General features: G+C 41.3%; 1 protein-coding gene across 5 annotated transcripts in view; it reads right to left on the bottom strand.

Annotated features, from left to right (window-relative positions):
* ARHGEF7 (Rho guanine nucleotide exchange factor 7) overlaps positions 1-19,687 on the bottom strand; it is a 194,105-nt gene that overhangs the window by 119,407 nt on the left and 55,011 nt on the right. For 3 of the 5 annotated variants that reach the window (XM_039533501.1, XM_039533460.1, XM_039533492.1), the window contains exons 3-4: positions 7,865-7,949; positions 2,196-2,326 (exon numbers count right to left, since the gene is read on the bottom strand). In XM_039533501.1, coding sequence (XP_039389435.1) covers positions 2,196-2,326; positions 7,865-7,949 — 216 coding nt within the window. Of the gene's footprint in view, positions 1-2,195; positions 2,327-7,864; positions 7,950-11,914; positions 11,960-19,687 lie in introns of those variants that run through there. The other 2 variants (XM_039533468.1, XM_039533476.1) reach the window with 2 other exon arrangements.

Raw genomic sequence — 19,687 nt, 5'->3', positions numbered from 1 at the left:
GCACATTATAAATTTAATCAACTCCAGATCCTCTGTATCTGTCAAGAGATCTAATGCTTCATTTTCTGAGTTAGGAAACTATCATCTATAATATTTAGAAGTTCCCAGGCTATTTTAATACTGGAAGCATGAGACCACCAGCATGTGTGATTCAAATGGAAGTTCCCCATGATCATGCAGATTTTTTTTCCTATACAGGCCTATACAGGGATCCCCTGGGTTGGATGAATGCGTACTAGTTCACTGAAAGATAGCATGTGAGATCTCTGAGAGCCAGTAGCCCACTGGTTGGCATAATCATGCAAAACATAGGTACCGATAATATTTAAGGAGTTAAGTATCTATACTGAAAAGGTCAAGATCTTAAGATCTTGACCTGGTTTAACTCCACCAGAAGGTGACATACCTCGGGAATGTTTCTTTCAGGCAGGAGATAACATAACTCTCTCACTGTCTGGTCATTTGTGTATCGTATGCCTTATGGAGTATGCCCGTTTACATACTGAGCCACATACAGTAAGAGATTGCAAAATCTACAACAGAGGAAGTCTACAGGATGGAACAAAGAGCAGGAGCATGTCCTACTTTAAAATAAAGACAATGGATTGTTTGGGTATATCTTGGAGTGCCAAGCGCCACACTGGATCCTTCATCCATGAGGCAAGCTGACAGCGTGTGTGGCTCATGAAAGGAGGATACAACTCAGAGGGCTTGAGGGTTGGAGTGTGCCTATCACTAACCTGTAGAGACTGAGAGGTCTGGGAAGCCTAGGAGAGAATGCTTGGGGCCACCAGAATTGGGGAGCTGACCCCCAGCAGGCACAGACAAGGCTTCCTCACGTGAAGGGCAGGTGACAGTGAGATGTCTCACAACGCCAGGTTCCCCCTGGAAGTGTCAGAACAGGAAGGTACATTTTGGTATATGACTTCTCTGCTGGACAACCTGATTTTGGAAAACCAGTGGCGAGGGCAGCCCATACAGCCCAGTGTGTTTTGTGGCATGTCTCCACATTTGCTCTCTCTAAATCTGAAAGTGAGTCCAATGGCCAAGCCAGCCAATAACTACCACTACCTTCTTTATAGGACAGGCTGTATATTCCTAGACAGACCAAGTCAGTTTTTATACCATGGCTTCAGTAATTAGGAGTCTTATAACTAGAATTCCACTGGGTTGGGATGTCCTGCAACTGATGTTCCCACAGTGGAGTTTTAAGAAAAAGCTTGAAAAAATTGAACCTGGTCTCACATGTCCCCACCTGCAAGAGGGTACTTTTTTTTACTATACACTGACTATAATGTGTTCAAAACAGAGTCGGAAGTCAACTGCTCAGAGCATGTGACATATACACAGTACACTCACATAGTATCACAGTGATCCTATAGCTATTGCTGAGGAATCAGTTATTACAAGTGCACAAAGACAGACCCTCTCAGGCCACCATACTTTGGGGATAAGAAGGAACTAGGAGCTATTTGAGGACTGTGCTGTTGTTAGCAGTCTCTTGTCCTCTGTGTATCCAGTAAAGCTACAAGTCTGTTAACTATGAGATTCTCAATTTGGTGGCAAACCCCATATTAAGTGTTGCAACACAGATTCTTAAGATGTGTATACCCGAAATGTGGTTCTGTGTATGGAGAGAGAGAGAGAGAGAGTGTGTGTGTGTGTGTGTGTGCGCGCTCAGAAAACTGGGACACAGGGTCTCAGTGTACAAGGCTGCCAACACTGCTAAGTGGCTGGGAGATCTTCCAAACTGCCTTCTCTGGGATTGAGTGAGCAAAGCTTTAGAGGCGGCTCCCTTCCGTTGGAAACCCTGGAGAGCTGGGATGACACAGTCCCCCATTGGAGGAGATGGAGAATTTGCCCTTTTGAGAGGTGATTCTTTATTTAAAAAAAAAGAAATAAATGAAAAAATATGTACACATTCATACAACAACAAGTGCTTAGTGTTACAACAGAAATACTTCTGGCTGCGAGCATGCAGAAAACTGACTATTTCAGAAGAGAATGAAAAAAAAAGGCCACTGAAACATAGCATAACTTCTGAGGCACCAGTTACATGTATGCAAGAGCAAAAGAGCAGTCAAGGACTCGTGAAATTGGGTTCACCCATTTTGGCTTGCAAAACTGTTTTAATCCAGATTGATAAGAAGAAAAAAAAAAATCCTTGAACATGATTAAATTCCAGCAGAACTTACCAAACTTCGATACTGTCCCTGAAAGAGTTTTGAAGTTCTACTGTGCAAAGACTGGGATCCAAGGGAATCAAAAGATTTTATCCGATGAGATGAAGGTCGTGCACATACGGAATCACTTCCTAGTCCAATGTCTATAGAGATGACAGCAAAATACTAGAATTGCAGAAATTATATACACTTTTTACACACCAAGATCAAGCTTGAGTGCCTAAAGCAGAACCATGGAATTTGCGGGTGCTCAATACCTCTGAACACAAGAAATAAGATCAAATATACCTAAATATGGATTTAGGTGTTCAGTCTTAAGCACACAAGTTTGAAAATCTTGGCCTAAAAAGAAAAAAGAAAAAAACTCCACACAACCATAATGTAGTCAGTCATTGACCTGGACAATGAAAACTAACTAATTTCCCCTATTATATTTTCAGAAAATTAAAGATTTTGGAAAAAAATTCATACCAGCCCTTTTCCGTTATGAAAACATATTTCTGAAGTTAAAATATTTATTCAAACAAAACAAGGTACATTAGAATGTCAATTAAAAACTATGCTTAATACTTACACCGGTTACATGATTTCAAGTGATTCGAGCCATAATTCAATCTTCAGTCAACTCCCACTACTTACAAAGGGGCTAATTTAATCTAATCTCTTGTGACAGTGGCAGTTTTCTTCATACACATTCTTATGGAGGTCAGGAAGGGTGAGGGATGGAGTCCAAGATTTTAGGAGGAGAGAAAGGATTGAGAGTATTTCTCATTTTCTATCCGCTACCAGTCCAATTAAAGAGAGTCTAATAACCAACATCTTTTCAGTTGATAGTCAAAAGAAACTCAAATACAGCTTGCTTAAATATAGGCAAAAATAATGTATCTGTTTCTTTGCCCTCTTCCTCCTACCCACTCATTCTCTCTTTGATACCTGGATTTTGCTCATTTAGTTCTTCATCCACACCCTTTATTTCTGCCCATTCATCATTTAATTAAAAAAATAACATTATCCACTGCTCCTTTTTTCTATATTAATTTGTCTCCTTTTTCTCTCCGCCGAGGTTTAGGTTGTTGCTGGGGATGGAGGGGTGGTGTTGTGGTGGGCTTTTTGTTTGCTTTTTTAAACCTCTTCATTTGCTTCCCTTCTCAACAGGCCACACAGCTGAGACCTTCCATCCAAAGGAAGAGTGCCACACTCAGCTTTCTTTAGAGCTCATCAGTGCTGCTCCTTCATCAGACAGCAACACAAAGTCACTTCTTATCTCAGCTTTGTTTGGGCAGAACTCCTGGCCTAGTGATCCCAAACAGCAAGGTAATAGATTTCATCCCAGCTCTGATGCTGTACTAGTAGGCTATCAGGCAACTCTTCCCCTTTCTTTGGGCCTCTCTACCATCGTTCCTGTTTGTTTGTAGCGTGGACGTACTGTTGGTTGGTGGAGAAACAACTATGCTCCTGCACATGGCACTTTCTCAGCAGCAGACTGAAACTAGGGTGACCAGACAGCAAGTGTGTAAAATCGGGACGGGGGTGGGAGGGGTAATAGGAGCCTATATAAGAAAAAGACCCAAAAATCAGGACTGTCCCTATGATATTGGGACATCTGGTCACCCTAACTGAAACAGACACATGGCTTGTAATCTGAGTCTATAGCTGTTGCACTTCCCCAGCAGTGCCATGTACAGAAACAAAAGGAAATGCAAGATACCCACCATTCCATGTCAAATTAAATCTGAGGGTAAAGCAACTCATTTGGTGTGGCAGAAATGTAAAGATGTGTGTATGTATGGTGAAAGATGAATGGAGCAGCAGGGAAGCAGAGTGCTGTCGTATTCATAGGATGCTCTAGTTCCTTCAAGAAGTTATCCTAATACTCTTATCCTGTACCAACGACTCATCTTTATCTTTCAGAAAGATCATAAATATACTATGTTACAAATGCATAGTGTTTAACTGGTGCATCATTAGAGTTATTTTTCTCTTTTCTCACTAAAATACACCTCTACCCCAATATAACGCTGTCCTCGGGAGCCAAAAAATCTTACCGCGTTATAAGTGAAACCGTGTTATATCGAACTTGCTTTGATCCGCCGGAGTGCGCAGCCCCACCCCACCCCGGAGCGCTGCTTTACCATGTTATATCTGAATTCGCGTTATATCAGGGTAGAGGTGTATACATTTTATTCAGATTGACATCAACATTCTATAACTTGAAATCAATGGAGCACTTATATTCCAAACAGTTTAGAAATTTCCTACGCTAATTTTTTTTTCTTTTTTTAATCGCTGTGTTAATATAAGAGCTTAAAATAGGTTTGAGGTTTTCTTCCATTTGTAGTATGCCTAAACTCTAAAAAATTTTTATGATACATTGGAAGCACGAGGGACTAGACAACATTTCACAAGATAGAACATTTCACTTATGGATCACAAGTTCACTACAAATGTAGTTGTCTTGGTTATTTTAATACTCCTTATAGTCAACTTTAAAATTCCAGATATGAGGACTGTCAGAGACCAAGATATTTTAAAGAAAGGATAACAGTAACCTGAAATGTCTTTGTGATGCATATATTACCATGAAAAAAGAAAACATATATTTGTAATTTGCAAATGAACTGAAGCAGAGGAAATCCAGTGGTAAACCTGGAGGCAGTTCATCTCTGTTTCCAGATGGAAATCCCTACCCCCCACTTCCTGCTTTGCAAATGGAGATCATCAGGTATTTCCTCTTTAATATATTGCTTTGTTATCCAGCTTGTACTGAATGTGGTGGAAAGACCACTTTGAAACCCTCTTATCTGGAAATCCTGTTTTTAAGAGATGTGTGCTGCATCCTGAAATTATCTCTTCCATGAAAACAGGGTCAGGACTTTTGCTGAGATCTGCAACTACCATATCATAAGAAAACATTGCAGTTTTGCTCTGGTGTGGTACTTGCATAATATCTTTAATATAACAAAGTTTCTTGTATCCATATTGTAAAGATTATGATAACATTCGCTTTGCTGATAATGTTTTCAATGTTCTTTTCTTTTCTTAGTTTAGTTTGGACAGCCTATGGAATGCCTGTCACTCTCTATTTTTCCATTGCAAAATATTATCCAGTACACGACAGCAAGGGCAGTGCCAGAATGCCCTGTCCATATTTCCCCAATGCCAAACAGGAGGGACCACTCATATCTGGTACGCTGAGCTGACAAAAAAAGGAAAATAATTCTTTACAATTTTCAAAAGTTTGAAATTGTTTCGTAGTTTGCAGGATTTGAAAAATTGATCAATTTTGTGTTTAATTTGTTCATGATTTTTTTTAACTCCCCCTGCCCCATTTTCTTTTGCAAAACTGAAAAAAAAAATTCAAAAATGGACAAGAAACAATTATTTTCAGCCACTGCAAAAAGGGAAAGGCAAAAAGAAAAATAATAGAAAAAGGGGAAAAAATAGGAGGCTCAGTTTTCCCCCCAATTTTTGAGTTAGTGGAAACAAATTAAATGCTGCAAAAAATGCTCCATAGAAAAGTCATTTTTCCACTAAAATCTTTTGAAAAAAAGTTTCTGCTAAACTTGCACAAATACAGAAGTTGATGGAATACTGTAATTTGCATATTTGATAAAATTACCTCGTTTGCATAGACTCTCACCACCTTATACATACCACTTCTCTGACTCCCCACTTTCACTCCTTCAACTTTTCCCCATCCCTGATTCTCCTCTATCCCCTTAGAGTTTTTCCTATCTTCCTGCAATGTAATCTGTGATCATAGGACATTGCCCGGAGTGTGCTAATCCCCACCTCATGTGTGGTTATAGAAATACGGTTGGAGTGAGTGTTTGCATAGTAGCATTCTATCTCACTGACTAGTACTCTAGCCATATCCCTGTGCCTGTTGGTAGGCTGGGAACTGTGCTCTTGGAAAGGTCTGTATGGTTAAGAGTCTTTGAGGGAGGCAGTGTGGCCTAATGGCTAGAGCACTAGACTGGGACTCCAGAGACATGGGTTCTATTCTTGCCACTGGCCTGCTGGGTGAACACTGGCAAGTCACGTCACCTCCCTGTGCCTCAGTTTCCCCACCTGAAAAATGGGGCTGATACTGACCTCCTCTGAGGTCTACTGAAAAGTGTTATATACCAGCTACATATTAATTACTATTAAGAACTCATTGGAGATCATGACAGTAATCCATCGTGATTAACCATTGAAATACTGCCAAGAGTGCCTCCCTCATACTTTCCCCATCAAAATAGGAAAAGCAACTGTTTGGACGAGGAGCCAGCCTCAGATATTTAACAGCTCTGGCCACTTCTACAAGTAAAAGGACAGTTCAGCTTGCATGAGCATCCAGTCTTTGTTCTCCCTTTTGAAACACGAGCACCAACGTACAGTATTTAACACACAGACCACCACAGCCACTGGATGGTAGCAACTTTAAAGGGATACTGAAATGGTCCACATTCACACTTGTGACTTAGACTGAAGGTCAGCTGGTGACTTCATTGAAGCTATGCCAGTTTACACCAGCTGAATATCTGATCCTAAATGTTCTTACTAATCTACTAAACCAGTGCAATAAAAATATTTTCTGATGTAAAACAAAAACACAATTTTCCTTTTGTAATACAACAAATGAGTATGGTATATTGAGGGCTGTGTTGGAACTGCAGTCCATTACTGTCAGAGTGGGGGAGAGGGTGTTTCCTAGTTCTGCTTGCAAGTTTGGGAGCTCTACAGGGAAGAGTACGACCTCTGACTTAGTCTGCAGACAGACAGAAAGCCTATATAGTAAGGTGGGGTGGATCGTGCCTCTCTGTATTAGGGAGCAGACTGTTTTGTGTCTGTTTTAGGGTTCTTGTGTTATTGTTCTGATTTCTAAGAAATAAAGTATATTCCTACTTTCTATCTATCTAACTTCTATATGTTTATGCCATGGACATAACAATGAGCACAATGAAAAATGAGAAACTGCATTTGAAGAGTTACTGTCATACTAAGGAAAATTCATTTACGGCTGATTCCTCTTTACATCCATTTATACAAACCTTTTATCTCCTTAAAAGTTTGGAGTGTTTAAATAAGGGCCTTTGTCCTAAAGCTCGTCTTCTCTTCCTTGTTTTGATACCTAATATGATGACCTAATGATTACTTCGTAACATTTTCGTGACAAAACAGTGTCCTGTCATAAATATAGGATTATGGACTCCACGCAGGATCAGAAAGAAACTTAAAAAGGAAGGAGAAAGTCTTTAGTGGCAATCAGTCCAATCCTGCAAACCTTATTCATGTGAGTGGTATCATTTACTTCAATTAAGTTAGTCACACCAGTAAAATTGACCCCTTGTGTGAAGATTGCAGGACTGGACCCAATGTGTATGTTTCTAGCATCTAAAGAAAAACACACTGATCAGGTACTTTTTAAAAAAAAAAAAAATTAAAAACCTCCACATTTACTTCACTGAAACCTCCTCTAAAAAAACCCTGACAAATCCTTACAAGCTCCTTTAAATCAATGCAAGACTAATACATGGGAAGATGAAGAAAATATAAAGAGAAAGCATCTCTGCAAAATGACCATTGGCAGCATTTTTGGAAATGTCAATTATATTAATTTATTCGAGCTGCTTAAGGATGATATCATAGATCCCCTTCCCCACAGTATGCACCAAAGCAGAACAGATTTTACTTACCTGCAGTTACTTTATTTAGAGCAACTAGGGAGCTGAGAACCTTGCTGAAGTTCTGTCCCTGATACAGATCATTTGCGTCAAAAGTCTGAAAAGGAACATGAAAATAACATTAGGACACCAGTCACCGAGAAAATACTACTAAAAGCTAGGCAAGTCTACAGTTCCCAGTAATGAGAAAAACAAACACTTCTTACCAAATTTTTGTACTGTTTTTTTTTAAGCTACAAGGTAAGAATTAGTGTGCATGTTTTTATTTTATTTTAAACTACAGACAGGGTACAGATAGTTCTATTTGGGCACAGTGAGATATGGAAGTGGGAGTTTAAGATAGCCGAGTGTTAATTATAATGATGCAGAATTGGTCCAGCTTTGGCAATTACAGTTTGCCTACCTAGATTCTCACTATAGTTTTCAAGCAGAAAAAGTTATTCTTCCCATCGTATCTGATGGGGGATTACGAGGTTTGAACACACACGCTGATCCCCTGGGTGCATGGGACCCCAGTAACGAGCAGGAATGCGGAATCAGCACTACGCTCGGCTGATGCAGCAACTCATGGTATCGGACACCATCAGGTGGTTGAAGGACATCTATCTAGAACACATCACCGGACATCAGCAATACCAGGAAAGATGAGCTGGAGTGCCATTGAGAAGCAGCTGGGAAACTAACTGGAATACTTCTCTGATGGATTATATCTACTGATGGACAACCTATCCTAAATGCTCAGTTACTGAGGGACAATCTACACTCATTGCTATATCTGTTTTCTACAACCAACTCTCTGTATTAAAATTCTCTTGAGGGTACCAGAATATTTGGATGCTAACATCTAAACTGCATGGTTAAATTTATTAATCTAAAGTTGAGTTATTCCTGATTATGTAATATATGTATGTTTGACTTTTAAACCAAACTTTGTACTTTTGGATAATTTAAGCGTTGCACGCAGATGTACAGAGACACGCCTTCCTTAACTTGTGTATTATATAATTCTAACGTTAGCGTCAATAAAAATTTTAAATCTATTCTTACTGTACTGTTAAATGGCTGCTGTGTTTTACCTGAGATATGCTTCCACTACAGTGGTGACTAATTAATGTATGTATACATATTACACACACACACACACACACACACACACACACGTTCATAAAGCACTTTGCTCTACAAAAACACAGAAGACATGAGCCCCCAGACAATGCATCAATAAAGTTTTCTGTTCTGAACAGTCAAATCACTGGAACTTAGCAGCTAAATCACATTCGGACAAAAAAAAAAATTTTTTTTAAACACAAACTATTGGAGAGGAATCTAAATTCACAAAATCCGTAATTAAATATAATTATTCGTTAGACAAAACACACTTGAAACTTTGCAGAACTAGGTGAGGACATGAAACATCTGGATTTGCAGACAAAAATGACCCCGAACATTTGCTTGAGGTAATGGTAAAACTTAACTAAAACCTCATGAAAACAGATCTTGCACATGACCCTATTCATGTTGAAAGGAGTTATGGAATTCTCATGCGCAAGATCAGAAAGAGAACAATGCCAGCACTATTACAGTTGCTCTGTCTGATGTAAGACAGGGAGAGAATCTCAGTCTCCTGCAGCACAGCAGTTTTTATCTACAAAGTCAACAAGCTCCTGTTTATTTTCCTGATAAGATACCCACCCCACAGGCATGTCAGAAAGAGTCTGTACTTCCAAAGAGAGAACTCAGATAGAAGGGAAATGAAAAGATCATGTGTTTTCGAGGCAGGGGAAGAGAAGGAGAGAGGAATTGAGAAATGAGAAGACATGCAAGTCAGGCAGACTGAAACTTATCTCAAGTGACTATTTATGGGACTGACAACGCAGTTTTTTAGCTCGGGGATTCTCAAAACTTCATTGCACTGACTCCCTTCTGACAACAAAAATTACTACATGACCCCAGGAGGGGGGACCGAAGCTTGAGGTCACACAAGCCCTGCTGCCCCAAGCGGGGGCAGGGCCAAAGCCCAAGTCCCACTGCCACGAGAGGCAAAGCCAAAGCCCACGGCTTCATCCCCAGGCAGGGGGCCTGTAACCTGAGCCCTGCTGCCCAGGGCTGCAGCCCTTTTGCTTGGGCTCCAGGCGGTGGGGCTCGGGTTTCGGGTTCGGCCCTGGGTCCCAGCAAGTCTAACACCAGCCCTGGTGACCCCATTAAAATGGGGTCGCGACCCACTTTGGGGTCCCAACCTACAGTTTGAGAACCGCTGGTTTGGCTGATTTTCTAATAAAGGTGGAACAGATTTCGGAGGTTGTGTTAGCCAGGCAGTCTCCTAATAAAGAAAGTCTTTTGTAAAGGATTCACTATATTTAAGACGTTCTTAGCTGCACTGTTGCTTAGATTACCAAAAAATAAAAAAAGGCTGCCAAAACAACAGCTCGTCCTTGACTCTACGTGCAGCCCAACAGCGTTCAGCTCCAGTTTAGCTGCACTGGTGCTGACACCAGTTGTTAGCAATGGATCATTTTCATAGTGTAGTGCAGTGGTGCTCAACCTTGGGGGTACGCAGAGGTCTTCCACGGGGTACAGCTACTCATCTAGATTTTTCCTAGTTTTACAACAGGCTACACAAAAAGCACTAGCGAAGTCAGTACAAACTAAAATGTCATACAGACAATGACTGGTTTATACTGCTCTATATACTGCACACTGAAATGTAAGTACAATATTTATATTCCAACTGATTTATTTTATAATTATATGGTAAAAATGAGAACATAAGCAATGTGTCAGGAATAGTGTGGCTGTGACGCTTTTGTATTTTTATGTCTGATTTTGAAAGCAAGTCGTATTTAAGCGAGGTGAAACTTGGGGTACTCAGGACATCAGATTTGTGAAAGGGGTACAGTAGTCTGGGAAGACTGGGAGCCCCTAGTGTAGTCAAGGCTCAAGAGCTCTGTGTGCCTACAGAATCAAGCTGTTAGTCAGTAGCTAAGTACTAAAGTCCTCCAAGCAAGGACAACTTGTATAAAATATCCCAGAGAACCTCTTCTTTAAATATCACCATACCAGAGACAATTCAAAGGACATCTAGGCTTATTTGAAGTTGGAAGAAATAATAAGGGGCTCTCAAGAATCCCCCAGCTGCGAGTCTGTGATGCCAACTATGAAACATGAGATAAAGTATTAAAAAAAACCCAACATTTACATACATAATATACAATGTAAGTGGACGAGACACTGCCAGCCTCTATAAGAAGGGAACAGAGAATTTGTTGATTTTGCCCTTTTGGCAAAGTTGCATTTCAAGCTAAAGAGAAAAGAAAAAAGGACACCAGGATGACACAGTATTAAGAGGACGACATAGGTTGTATATATTCTACTTGAAATCAACTTGCTGATGTGTGTGTTTGGTTTTTTTTAAAATTTGGCATCCAATTTGGAAAAATAAAGAGTGCCAAAAGAGTTACAAAGATTCACGCTTCCTGCAAGTATGTGTTTACTGAGGTAGCTTTTAAGTGGACATAAATTACGAAGTGTAATAGAGGTATGAAACTACAGTGTGCTGATCCTATAAGAGGATCCACAAGAGCACACTCTGACTCCCACACAGAGTCCTATTGACTTCAATATGACTATAATTTGTGCTTTCAGAACCCTGTGTTGGACTGGGGATTCTAACAATAAGTAGACATCAGAAATGCTTCATAACCCGGTACCACAAGGAAGGACTGTTTTATTAAGGCAGTAATTAAAATAAAAGGATGGGAGGGTATTGCTTACAAATAGTGACTCAATTTCAACTTTCCTAATTTTTTTTTTTTTAAGTAAAAAGTAAGTCTTTTGCTCATAAAGATGAGCCCATGTCCATTATACACTGAGGAACAAGAATTCTCTGCTTCTATCCTGCCATGTAAATCAACAGCGTCAGAATTTATGCCCTAGGCAGACATTAGATCAAATACAAAGAATTAACTTCTCTTTCTTAAAAATACAGTTTAAAAATGTGGACAAAGATTGGAAAACAAATGTATGCAAGTCTCAAATAAAAAGCATAAGTATATTTAAGCTCACCTTCATTGTGGATTCTCCTACAGCAAAAAGCTCTGCACCAAAACTAGTTTAACTCAAGAATAGCAGGAAGTAAAAAAGCCTTAAGTTTCCTGTTATGCCGAGACTTATATGGGATATCGGGAACAATTTAATGGGTCATTCCAGCATGCATAACATCATCTAGAAACTGTAACTAGGAAGCACATCTAGTCTGTATGACTTCACAGGAAGACAGACAGACAATGAGAAGATAGAGGAAGATTTTGCTGGTGAGTAATACATAATTTTACTAGAAGCAAAGCAGCCCTTATAAAGGCTGTCTAGCCATGACAAAATACAGTTACTAACCTGTTCTGTAACTACTGTTCTTTGAGACATGTTGCACGCGTCCATGCCACTCAGTGTCAGTGCACCCAGCGCATGGCCATCAGAAACTTTTTCCCCTCAGCGGTACCTGTTGGTTGGCTCAAACTCCTCCTGCTGCGATGCAGCACTAGGCCTTAACCCCCCACCCCTCCATTCCTTCTTGCTGGAAATCAGATACAGAAGGACAGGCGGATGAGTCATGAAACAGACATGTGCAACACATATCAAACAACAACAGTTATGGAACAAGTTAGTAACCATTTTTAATTTGAGTGACTGCACAAGTGCATTCCACTCCTGGTGACCCGGAAGTAGTAAGAATAGGAGGTGGGATCGGTATCTAGATTGGAGAAAAACTCATCCAACTCTAACATAGACTCTGGAGTCTTGAGCCACAGCATAGTAGGAGACAAATGTGTGGACAGAGGACCAGATTGCCACTGTACAAATGTCAGCAATTGGAATTTGTGCCAGAAAGGTTGCTGAGGCCGATTGTGGCCTCATCAAATGAGCTGTGACTCTGTCTGACAGAGCAACATTAGCCAAGCCATACTACATGCACATACAAGATACAATCCAGGAAGAAAGTCTCTGGATGGACACTGACCAACCTCTTATTCTGTCCACCATTGCTACAAACAGCTGGGAGGATTTATGAAAGTGCCTGATTCTGTCCAGATAAAATGCTAAAGATCGCCTGACGTTCAAGATATGCAAACGCTGTTCCTTTCTGCTCGTATGTGGCTTTGGGTAAAATACGGGCAAATAAATTGCTTGATGTGTAAAGAAGAAACCACCTTTGGGATGAACTTCGGATGAGGACACAGGTAAACCTTGTCCTTAAAAAAAAAAAAGAAAAAAAAAAAGATTGTATATGGAAACCCCGACATTAATGCCGATAATTACCCTACTCTTCTGGCCAAGGTAACATCCACCAAAAACGCCACCTTCATTAATTGCTGCAGCAGAGAACGGAAACAAGCTCAGATGGATAACCTAATTCTTGACAATCTTAAATTTAGATCCTGCAGGGAACTGGGTCTTGTCTCTGAGGGTATAATCTGACTAAGCCTTTTAAAAATCTTATGCATATGTCATTGGAAAAAATAAAGTGATTGTCCACTTTAGACTGGAACACTGGAATAGCTTCCAGATGATGGAACTCACTGCAAAACCTTGGTGTTTCAGATATGATAAAGTAGTCCACAATATGTTGAGCTGAAGAACTGGTCAGTGATACTTCATACTGGCGAGACCAGACAGAAAAACACTTCCACTTAGAGAGGAAAGTAGCACTTGTAGAAGGCTTTCTACTATTTAGCAGGATCTCTTGAATGTCTTCCAGTAGGCCTGCTCTACAATATCTAGCCATGGAGTTGGAGTATCTAGCCATGCAGGTAAGTGAAGCGATTGTAGGCACAAGTGGAGTAGGAGACCATGATACTGGAGGATTAGGTTCAAATCTAGTGGAACAGAAATTGGAGATATCACTGACAGTACCAAGAGAGCGGAGAACAAGTGCTGATGGGCCTATACTGAGATAATAAGATAGGACCAGGCCAGAGTCATACTTATCTTTAGTAATACTTTGTGAATGAGCATGACTGGTGGGGAAGCATAGAGGAGCCTGCCTGACAACATCATCCAAAAAAAAACAAAACATGTTTATGATGGAACCTGGACCGTGATCCCATAGGGAGCAGAAATGCTGACACTGTCAAATGGACTTCGTTGCAAATAGGGCTATCTGGGGAAACCCCCACCAGTGGAAGATGTATTTGGCCACAATTGAGCAAAAAGACCACTCGTGGTGAATCATAAACCATCTGCTCAGATGAGGGGTGGTCAAACTACAGCCCAGGGGCCACATCCGGCCCACTGGATGTTTTAATCCGACCATCAAGCTCCTGCTGGGGAGCGTGGTCTGGGGCTTGCCCTGCTCTGGCACTGCAGCCAGGGAGCGGGACTTGCCCCACTCTGCACGGCTCCCAGAAGCAGCGGCATGTCCCCCATCTGGCTCCTACATGTAGGGGCAGCCAGGGGGCTCCACATGCTGCCCCCATCCCAAGCACTCCCCCCGCAGCTCCCATTGGCCGGGAACTGCGGCCAATAGGAACTGCAGGGGCGGCACCTGCGAACAGGGCAGCATGCAGAGCTGCCTGGCCATGCCTCTGCATATGAGCCGGAGAGGGAACATGCTGCTGCTTCTGGGAGCTGCTTGAGGTAAGCAACCGCCTAAAGCCTGCACCCCTGCCCCCCTCTCACGCCCCAACCCCCTACCCCAGCCCTGATCCCCTTCCTGCCCTCCAAACCAGCCCGGAGCAACATCCTGCACCCCCAGCCCACACCCCCAGCCGGAGCCCTCACTCCTCCCCTCCCCGCACCCCAACCCCCTGCCCCAGCCCAGAGCCCCCTCCTGCACCCTGAACTCCTCATTTCTGGCCCCACCCGAGAGCCTGCACCACCAGCCAGATCCCTCAAGCCCTCTCACACACCAACCCCCAATTTCATGAGCATTCATGGCCTGGCATACAATTTCCATACCCAGATGTGGCCTTCGGGTCAAAAAGTTTGCCCACCCCTGGCTCAGATGGTCTGGTAGGTCATTCTGTACCCCCGGCAGGTAAGAAGCTTCTAGATCTTTCAAGCTGGCAATACCCGCTATTAAAGGGGTAGATCATCCTGTTACAGTAACATTTAAGTTTAGAGGCATAATGTCCCTGTCAGTGCGGCTGGTCCCTGTAAATAAACTAGTTCCAGCTCCCCTGTGTCAGCACAGGTACTCCCATTTAGCCAATGAAGAGGGTGGGGCAGCATCAGAGGCTATAAAGGTCAGGAGTCCTGGTGAGAGTCATTCAGGGGACTGGAGGAGCTCTCTGGCGAACGCTGCCGAGCGTAGCAAGTTCTCTGCAGACCCTCCCTGGGAAGAGGGAGGAATTGGCTAAGAGACTATATGTCTGGGACCTGGGAGAAGGCTGAAGGCAGGATAGCAGCAGGAGGAATGTGCTGGCTGGTGCACCCAAGCCTGAATCAGGTCCACTGGACTGAAGACAGGGGGAGAAGCAGAGAGAGCTGCCTGCTGGTTCTAAGCAAGAGCACCACAGTTAAGGGCAGAGATAGCTAAAGGCAGGGGAGCAGAGGAGACATCTCCAGGGCCTGAGAGCTGGAACCAAGGGAACAGTGAGCGATGCTCCCCTGGCAAGGCTGCTCGTAGCAGAGAGGTGTTCCAGCTGGGAAGAGCGGGTTTGCACTCCACTTGAAAGGACTCGTGTGGCTGTCATGATACAAGGACAGAAAACGGCTGCACTGGAGACTCGGTGTGGGGTGACAGACACCAGGGCTGCGCTGGAGAGCCAAGGCATGAGGAGGGGTGCCAGGGCTGTATGTTGCATGCAGAGGCAGTGCTAGCCCATTAGGGGCCCTAAGCAGAAATATTTTGGAGGAGTCTCCCATACACACAACACATTAAAAAAAAGTGAATGGAGGGGCCCCTTGAGCTGCTCAGGGTCCTAAGTAATTGCTTAGTCTGCTTATGCCTAGTGCCAGCACTGGTGGCGTGTACTTTTTGGACTGTGCAAGGGGGATTCTGGACTATGGTTGTGGGACCTTTGTAATAAGTTAAACCCACAAGGGCTGTATTTATATTTGGGGAGACTCGGGGGACTTTTTCTGGAGACTCAGAAAAAGGGAAACTGAGGCACACAGACCTGTCATGCTGTGGCCTACTGCAGGAAGATGCCTTGGATGGGGCTGAACAATGACAGTCCCATAGTGACATCCTGAACTTGAACATTATTTGTAAATCTGTTGAGGTTTCTGAGGTCCAGAACAGGTTTCACACAGTCTCCCTTCTTGGGTATCAGGAAATATCTGGAGCAGAACCCCTTCCCTTGATGTTGTGGAGGAAGTTCCTCTATAATCCTTCTTTTAGGGGAGGGGGGAAAAAAGAAAGGTTTTTTTTCCCCCCTGCTACAGGAGTTTCTTGTGAGAGAGGTCCCCAAAGGGAGAGTGGGGTGGGGGGAGGGAAGTGAGGGGACCCAGTGGAAAATTGGATTAACTGTCTGACGGTATCTGGTACTCAGTAATCCAAGGCAATCTCACACCAAGCACTGTAAAATGATGAGAAGCAGAACGAATTGCAGAGAGGTGTGGGGTTCTCCAGGGGCATATCAAAATTGCTGTTTTGCCAAGACAGTAAGTGACAAAGGACCCTGCTTCTGTATTAAGGCCTTTTTTTTTTTTTTAAACTTTTAAGAAAGGATTTTTTTAAATTTAAAATTAGGTTTTTTTGCTAAAATGCTTTTTGAGGAAAAAACCTAAAGATAGTTTTAGTAGTTTTTAATTAAGATACATTATGGCTCAAAGATATCTCATCATAGAATAGGGATTATAAATTCTAATTCTATAGTATGAGACAATATATTCATGTAATGTTTAAGAAAAGTTTTGTAAATGAGTTCCAAAAATTCATGGATTAGGAACCCAATCTTATGGGGTTCCAGGGGTTTCTGTATAGATTATTTAGGTTAATCTTTCTATCTACCGAATAAGATTCAGTGCTCAGTCTAGAAGATACCATCAGAGATGTTTAGTTTTGCAGTTCTCAAACTCTGGATTTGTGTCTCCAGAGATAACATGCTTGTCAACAGCATAAATGTTTATATACTATTTATTTAAAGCGGTGAGAAATAACAGACCTCAACCCTATTGACCCTCTGCAAATTTGTGTACACAGAGTCAATCCCTTACCTCTCTCTAAAAGTGCTAAGTTTCAAAAAGTTCAATGAATAGAAGATTGCTGGGGACGCAATAGATCTGGTCAAGAAGTCTGGAGATAAATGTGAGAAAGGAGGGACAGGCAGTAGAAACAAAAGTGAAACTGCTTGAGCAGCATATTCCAGAAGTCATGAGGTCTTTCTGAGTGTGTAGCCTTCATTGATTTGAGATCTACCATACCATTCTCACTAGAAGGGAAAACCTATAATGGCAGCAGACCATAAAAGAGGCGCAGTTTGGGAATATTTTAATGAAGTTCCTCTCCCGGTGGGTAAGACAGGCATGCGTGCAAAATGCAAACAGTGCAACAGAGACATGCAAGCCTTGGTTGCCCAAATAAAACAACACCATGAGACGTGTTCCTTCTCAAGAGGAAGCTGCACTGAAGATGATGAAAGGAACATGTCTGAACATGCAGGATCTTCAGGTTGGTAAACCTTTATTTCATACTTCTTTCTTAAGAACTGCCTGTCTTCTTTCTGCATTATTCTTGAATTCTCATGTTTGAGCAAAAAACATAGTTGTTACTCTATGGTACTAGCATTTTAGATGCAGTTGTGATAAAGAAATAAATAGCTGAAATAGGCAGATCTTCCATTTACAATTTCACCTTTAAAGTAGTACTGAGTGTCAGTGAATGCAATGAGTTATACTGAAGGAGCAATATGGTAATAATAGTTAAATAACAGCATTGACTTATTTTGTTTAGGAGAATCCATCCTCAACATACAGGATTCTGAAGACTATCCACCTTCAAGATCACCGTCATTTTCTATACTTTCAGAGTTATCTGCCAATGATAGTGTTTCAGTCACACCATGTATGTCACAAAGCCACACTATATCACCTGTAGCAAAAAGAAAAAAAAAATCCACCATCCAGAAACAAACAAAGATAAGTTTGTGATAAGAACCAGCAGATTACAAAAAGTAGTAACTGATGAAAAAATTGCCCGGTTTGTTTATGCAACAAACTCTCCTTTCCGTATGATTGAGAACCCACACTTCATTAATATGGTTCAGTCATTAAGACCAGGATATAGTCCACCCAACAGAGCAGATGTCGCAGGCAAATTTCTGGATAAAGATTATGAAAGAGAAATTGAGCAGTGTGCAAAAGGTCTAGAGGGTAAAATTGTTAACCTGAGTCTTGATGGGTGGAGCAATGTCCACAATGATCCTGTTGTATGTGCTTTGTGACAACAGAAGAAAGGAATGTCTTCCTTACAGAAATAATTGATACATCAGGAAATGCACACACAGCAGAATACTTACAAGAAGTAGCAGTAAAAGCTATAACAAACTGTGGAAAAAAAATGCAAATGTCTAGTACGCATCTTGGTCACAGACAATGCTGCAAATGTATCCAAGATGAGAAGAAAATATTTAGGAGAGAGTCCCAAGCTAATAACAATCATTTGAGCAGTGCTCATTTGATGCACCTCCTAGCCAAAGACTTCAGTGTTCCAGAAATAAAGGCTAATGTTGTTAAAATTGCAAAATACTTCTGTTAACAACCACTTTGCAGCAGCTACTCCGAAAAATAGTGGGAGGAACAAAGCTCACTCTCCCACAAAATGTGCAATGGAACTCAGTAGTGGACTCTTTTGAGCACTATATCAAGAACTGGCCTAATCCAATGACAGTTTGTGAACAAAATAGTGAAAAAATAGGTGGCACTGTCACAGCCAAAGTTCTCAAGATTGGGCTTAAGAGAAATGTTGAACACATGCTGAGTACCCTGAAGCCTATTTCTGTAGCCTTGAACAAAATGCAGGGAAATGGCTGTTTTATTGCTGAAGCTGTTGAAATTTGGAAGGAACTGAGTGAGATCTTAAAAAAGAGAAATATGCAATGACAGAGTTAAATTACAAGCACTAAAAAAACAAATGGGACAAATCTATCTCCAGCTCATTTTCTTGCAAATATTCTCAAAACTCGGTACCAGGGTCAAACCTTAACTGCTGAAAAGGAGGAGATGGCTATGACATGGACATCCAGCAATCATCCCTCCATAATGCCAACTATAAGAAACTTCAGAGCTAAGGGTGAACCAATCAAGAAATAGATGTTTGCTGATGATGTTTTAAAGAAAGTCACACCAGTGAACTGGTGGAAGTCACTTAAGCACTTGGATTCAGAGGCTGTTAAAGTGATAATCTCACTTTTAACAGCAGTAGCTTCTTCTGCTGGTGTTGAAAGAATATTTTCTTCCTTTGGACTAATTCATTCCAAACTGAGAAATTGTTTGGGACCTGAAAAATCAGGAAATCTTATTTTTCTTTTCCAGATTATGAACAAATAGGAAAATGAAGGTGAAGACGACTGAGTTAGCAGCAGAAGCCAATATTTTAAATTTCTCATGTTGACCTGGCTGACATAGATTTCTTAATATTTCATTTAACTGTTTTAAAAAACAATTAACAAAAACAAACCTGATTTTAAAATACTTGAATGTTTAACTAAATTTTAAAATTCATATGCTTGTTTTGTTAAAATATTATATTTGCTGCTGAAGAAAAAAATCCAGAATACACAACGTTGTTGTTTTAGTTAAATAAAACAATTTAAATGTCTGTCTGGTGATGTTCTCCTCCTAATACATCATGGCAAGAAAATCCTCCAAATATTAATGATTAATCTATTGAATTGG

This window comes from Mauremys reevesii, linkage group 1 (genome assembly GCF_016161935.1).
Source record: "Mauremys reevesii isolate NIE-2019 linkage group 1, ASM1616193v1, whole genome shotgun sequence".
In the NCBI taxonomy this organism is placed as follows: domain Eukaryota; kingdom Metazoa; phylum Chordata; order Testudines; family Geoemydidae; genus Mauremys; species Mauremys reevesii.
Note: the sequence above shows the minus strand (reverse complement) of the source record. Positions and strands in the feature narration are given on the sequence as shown.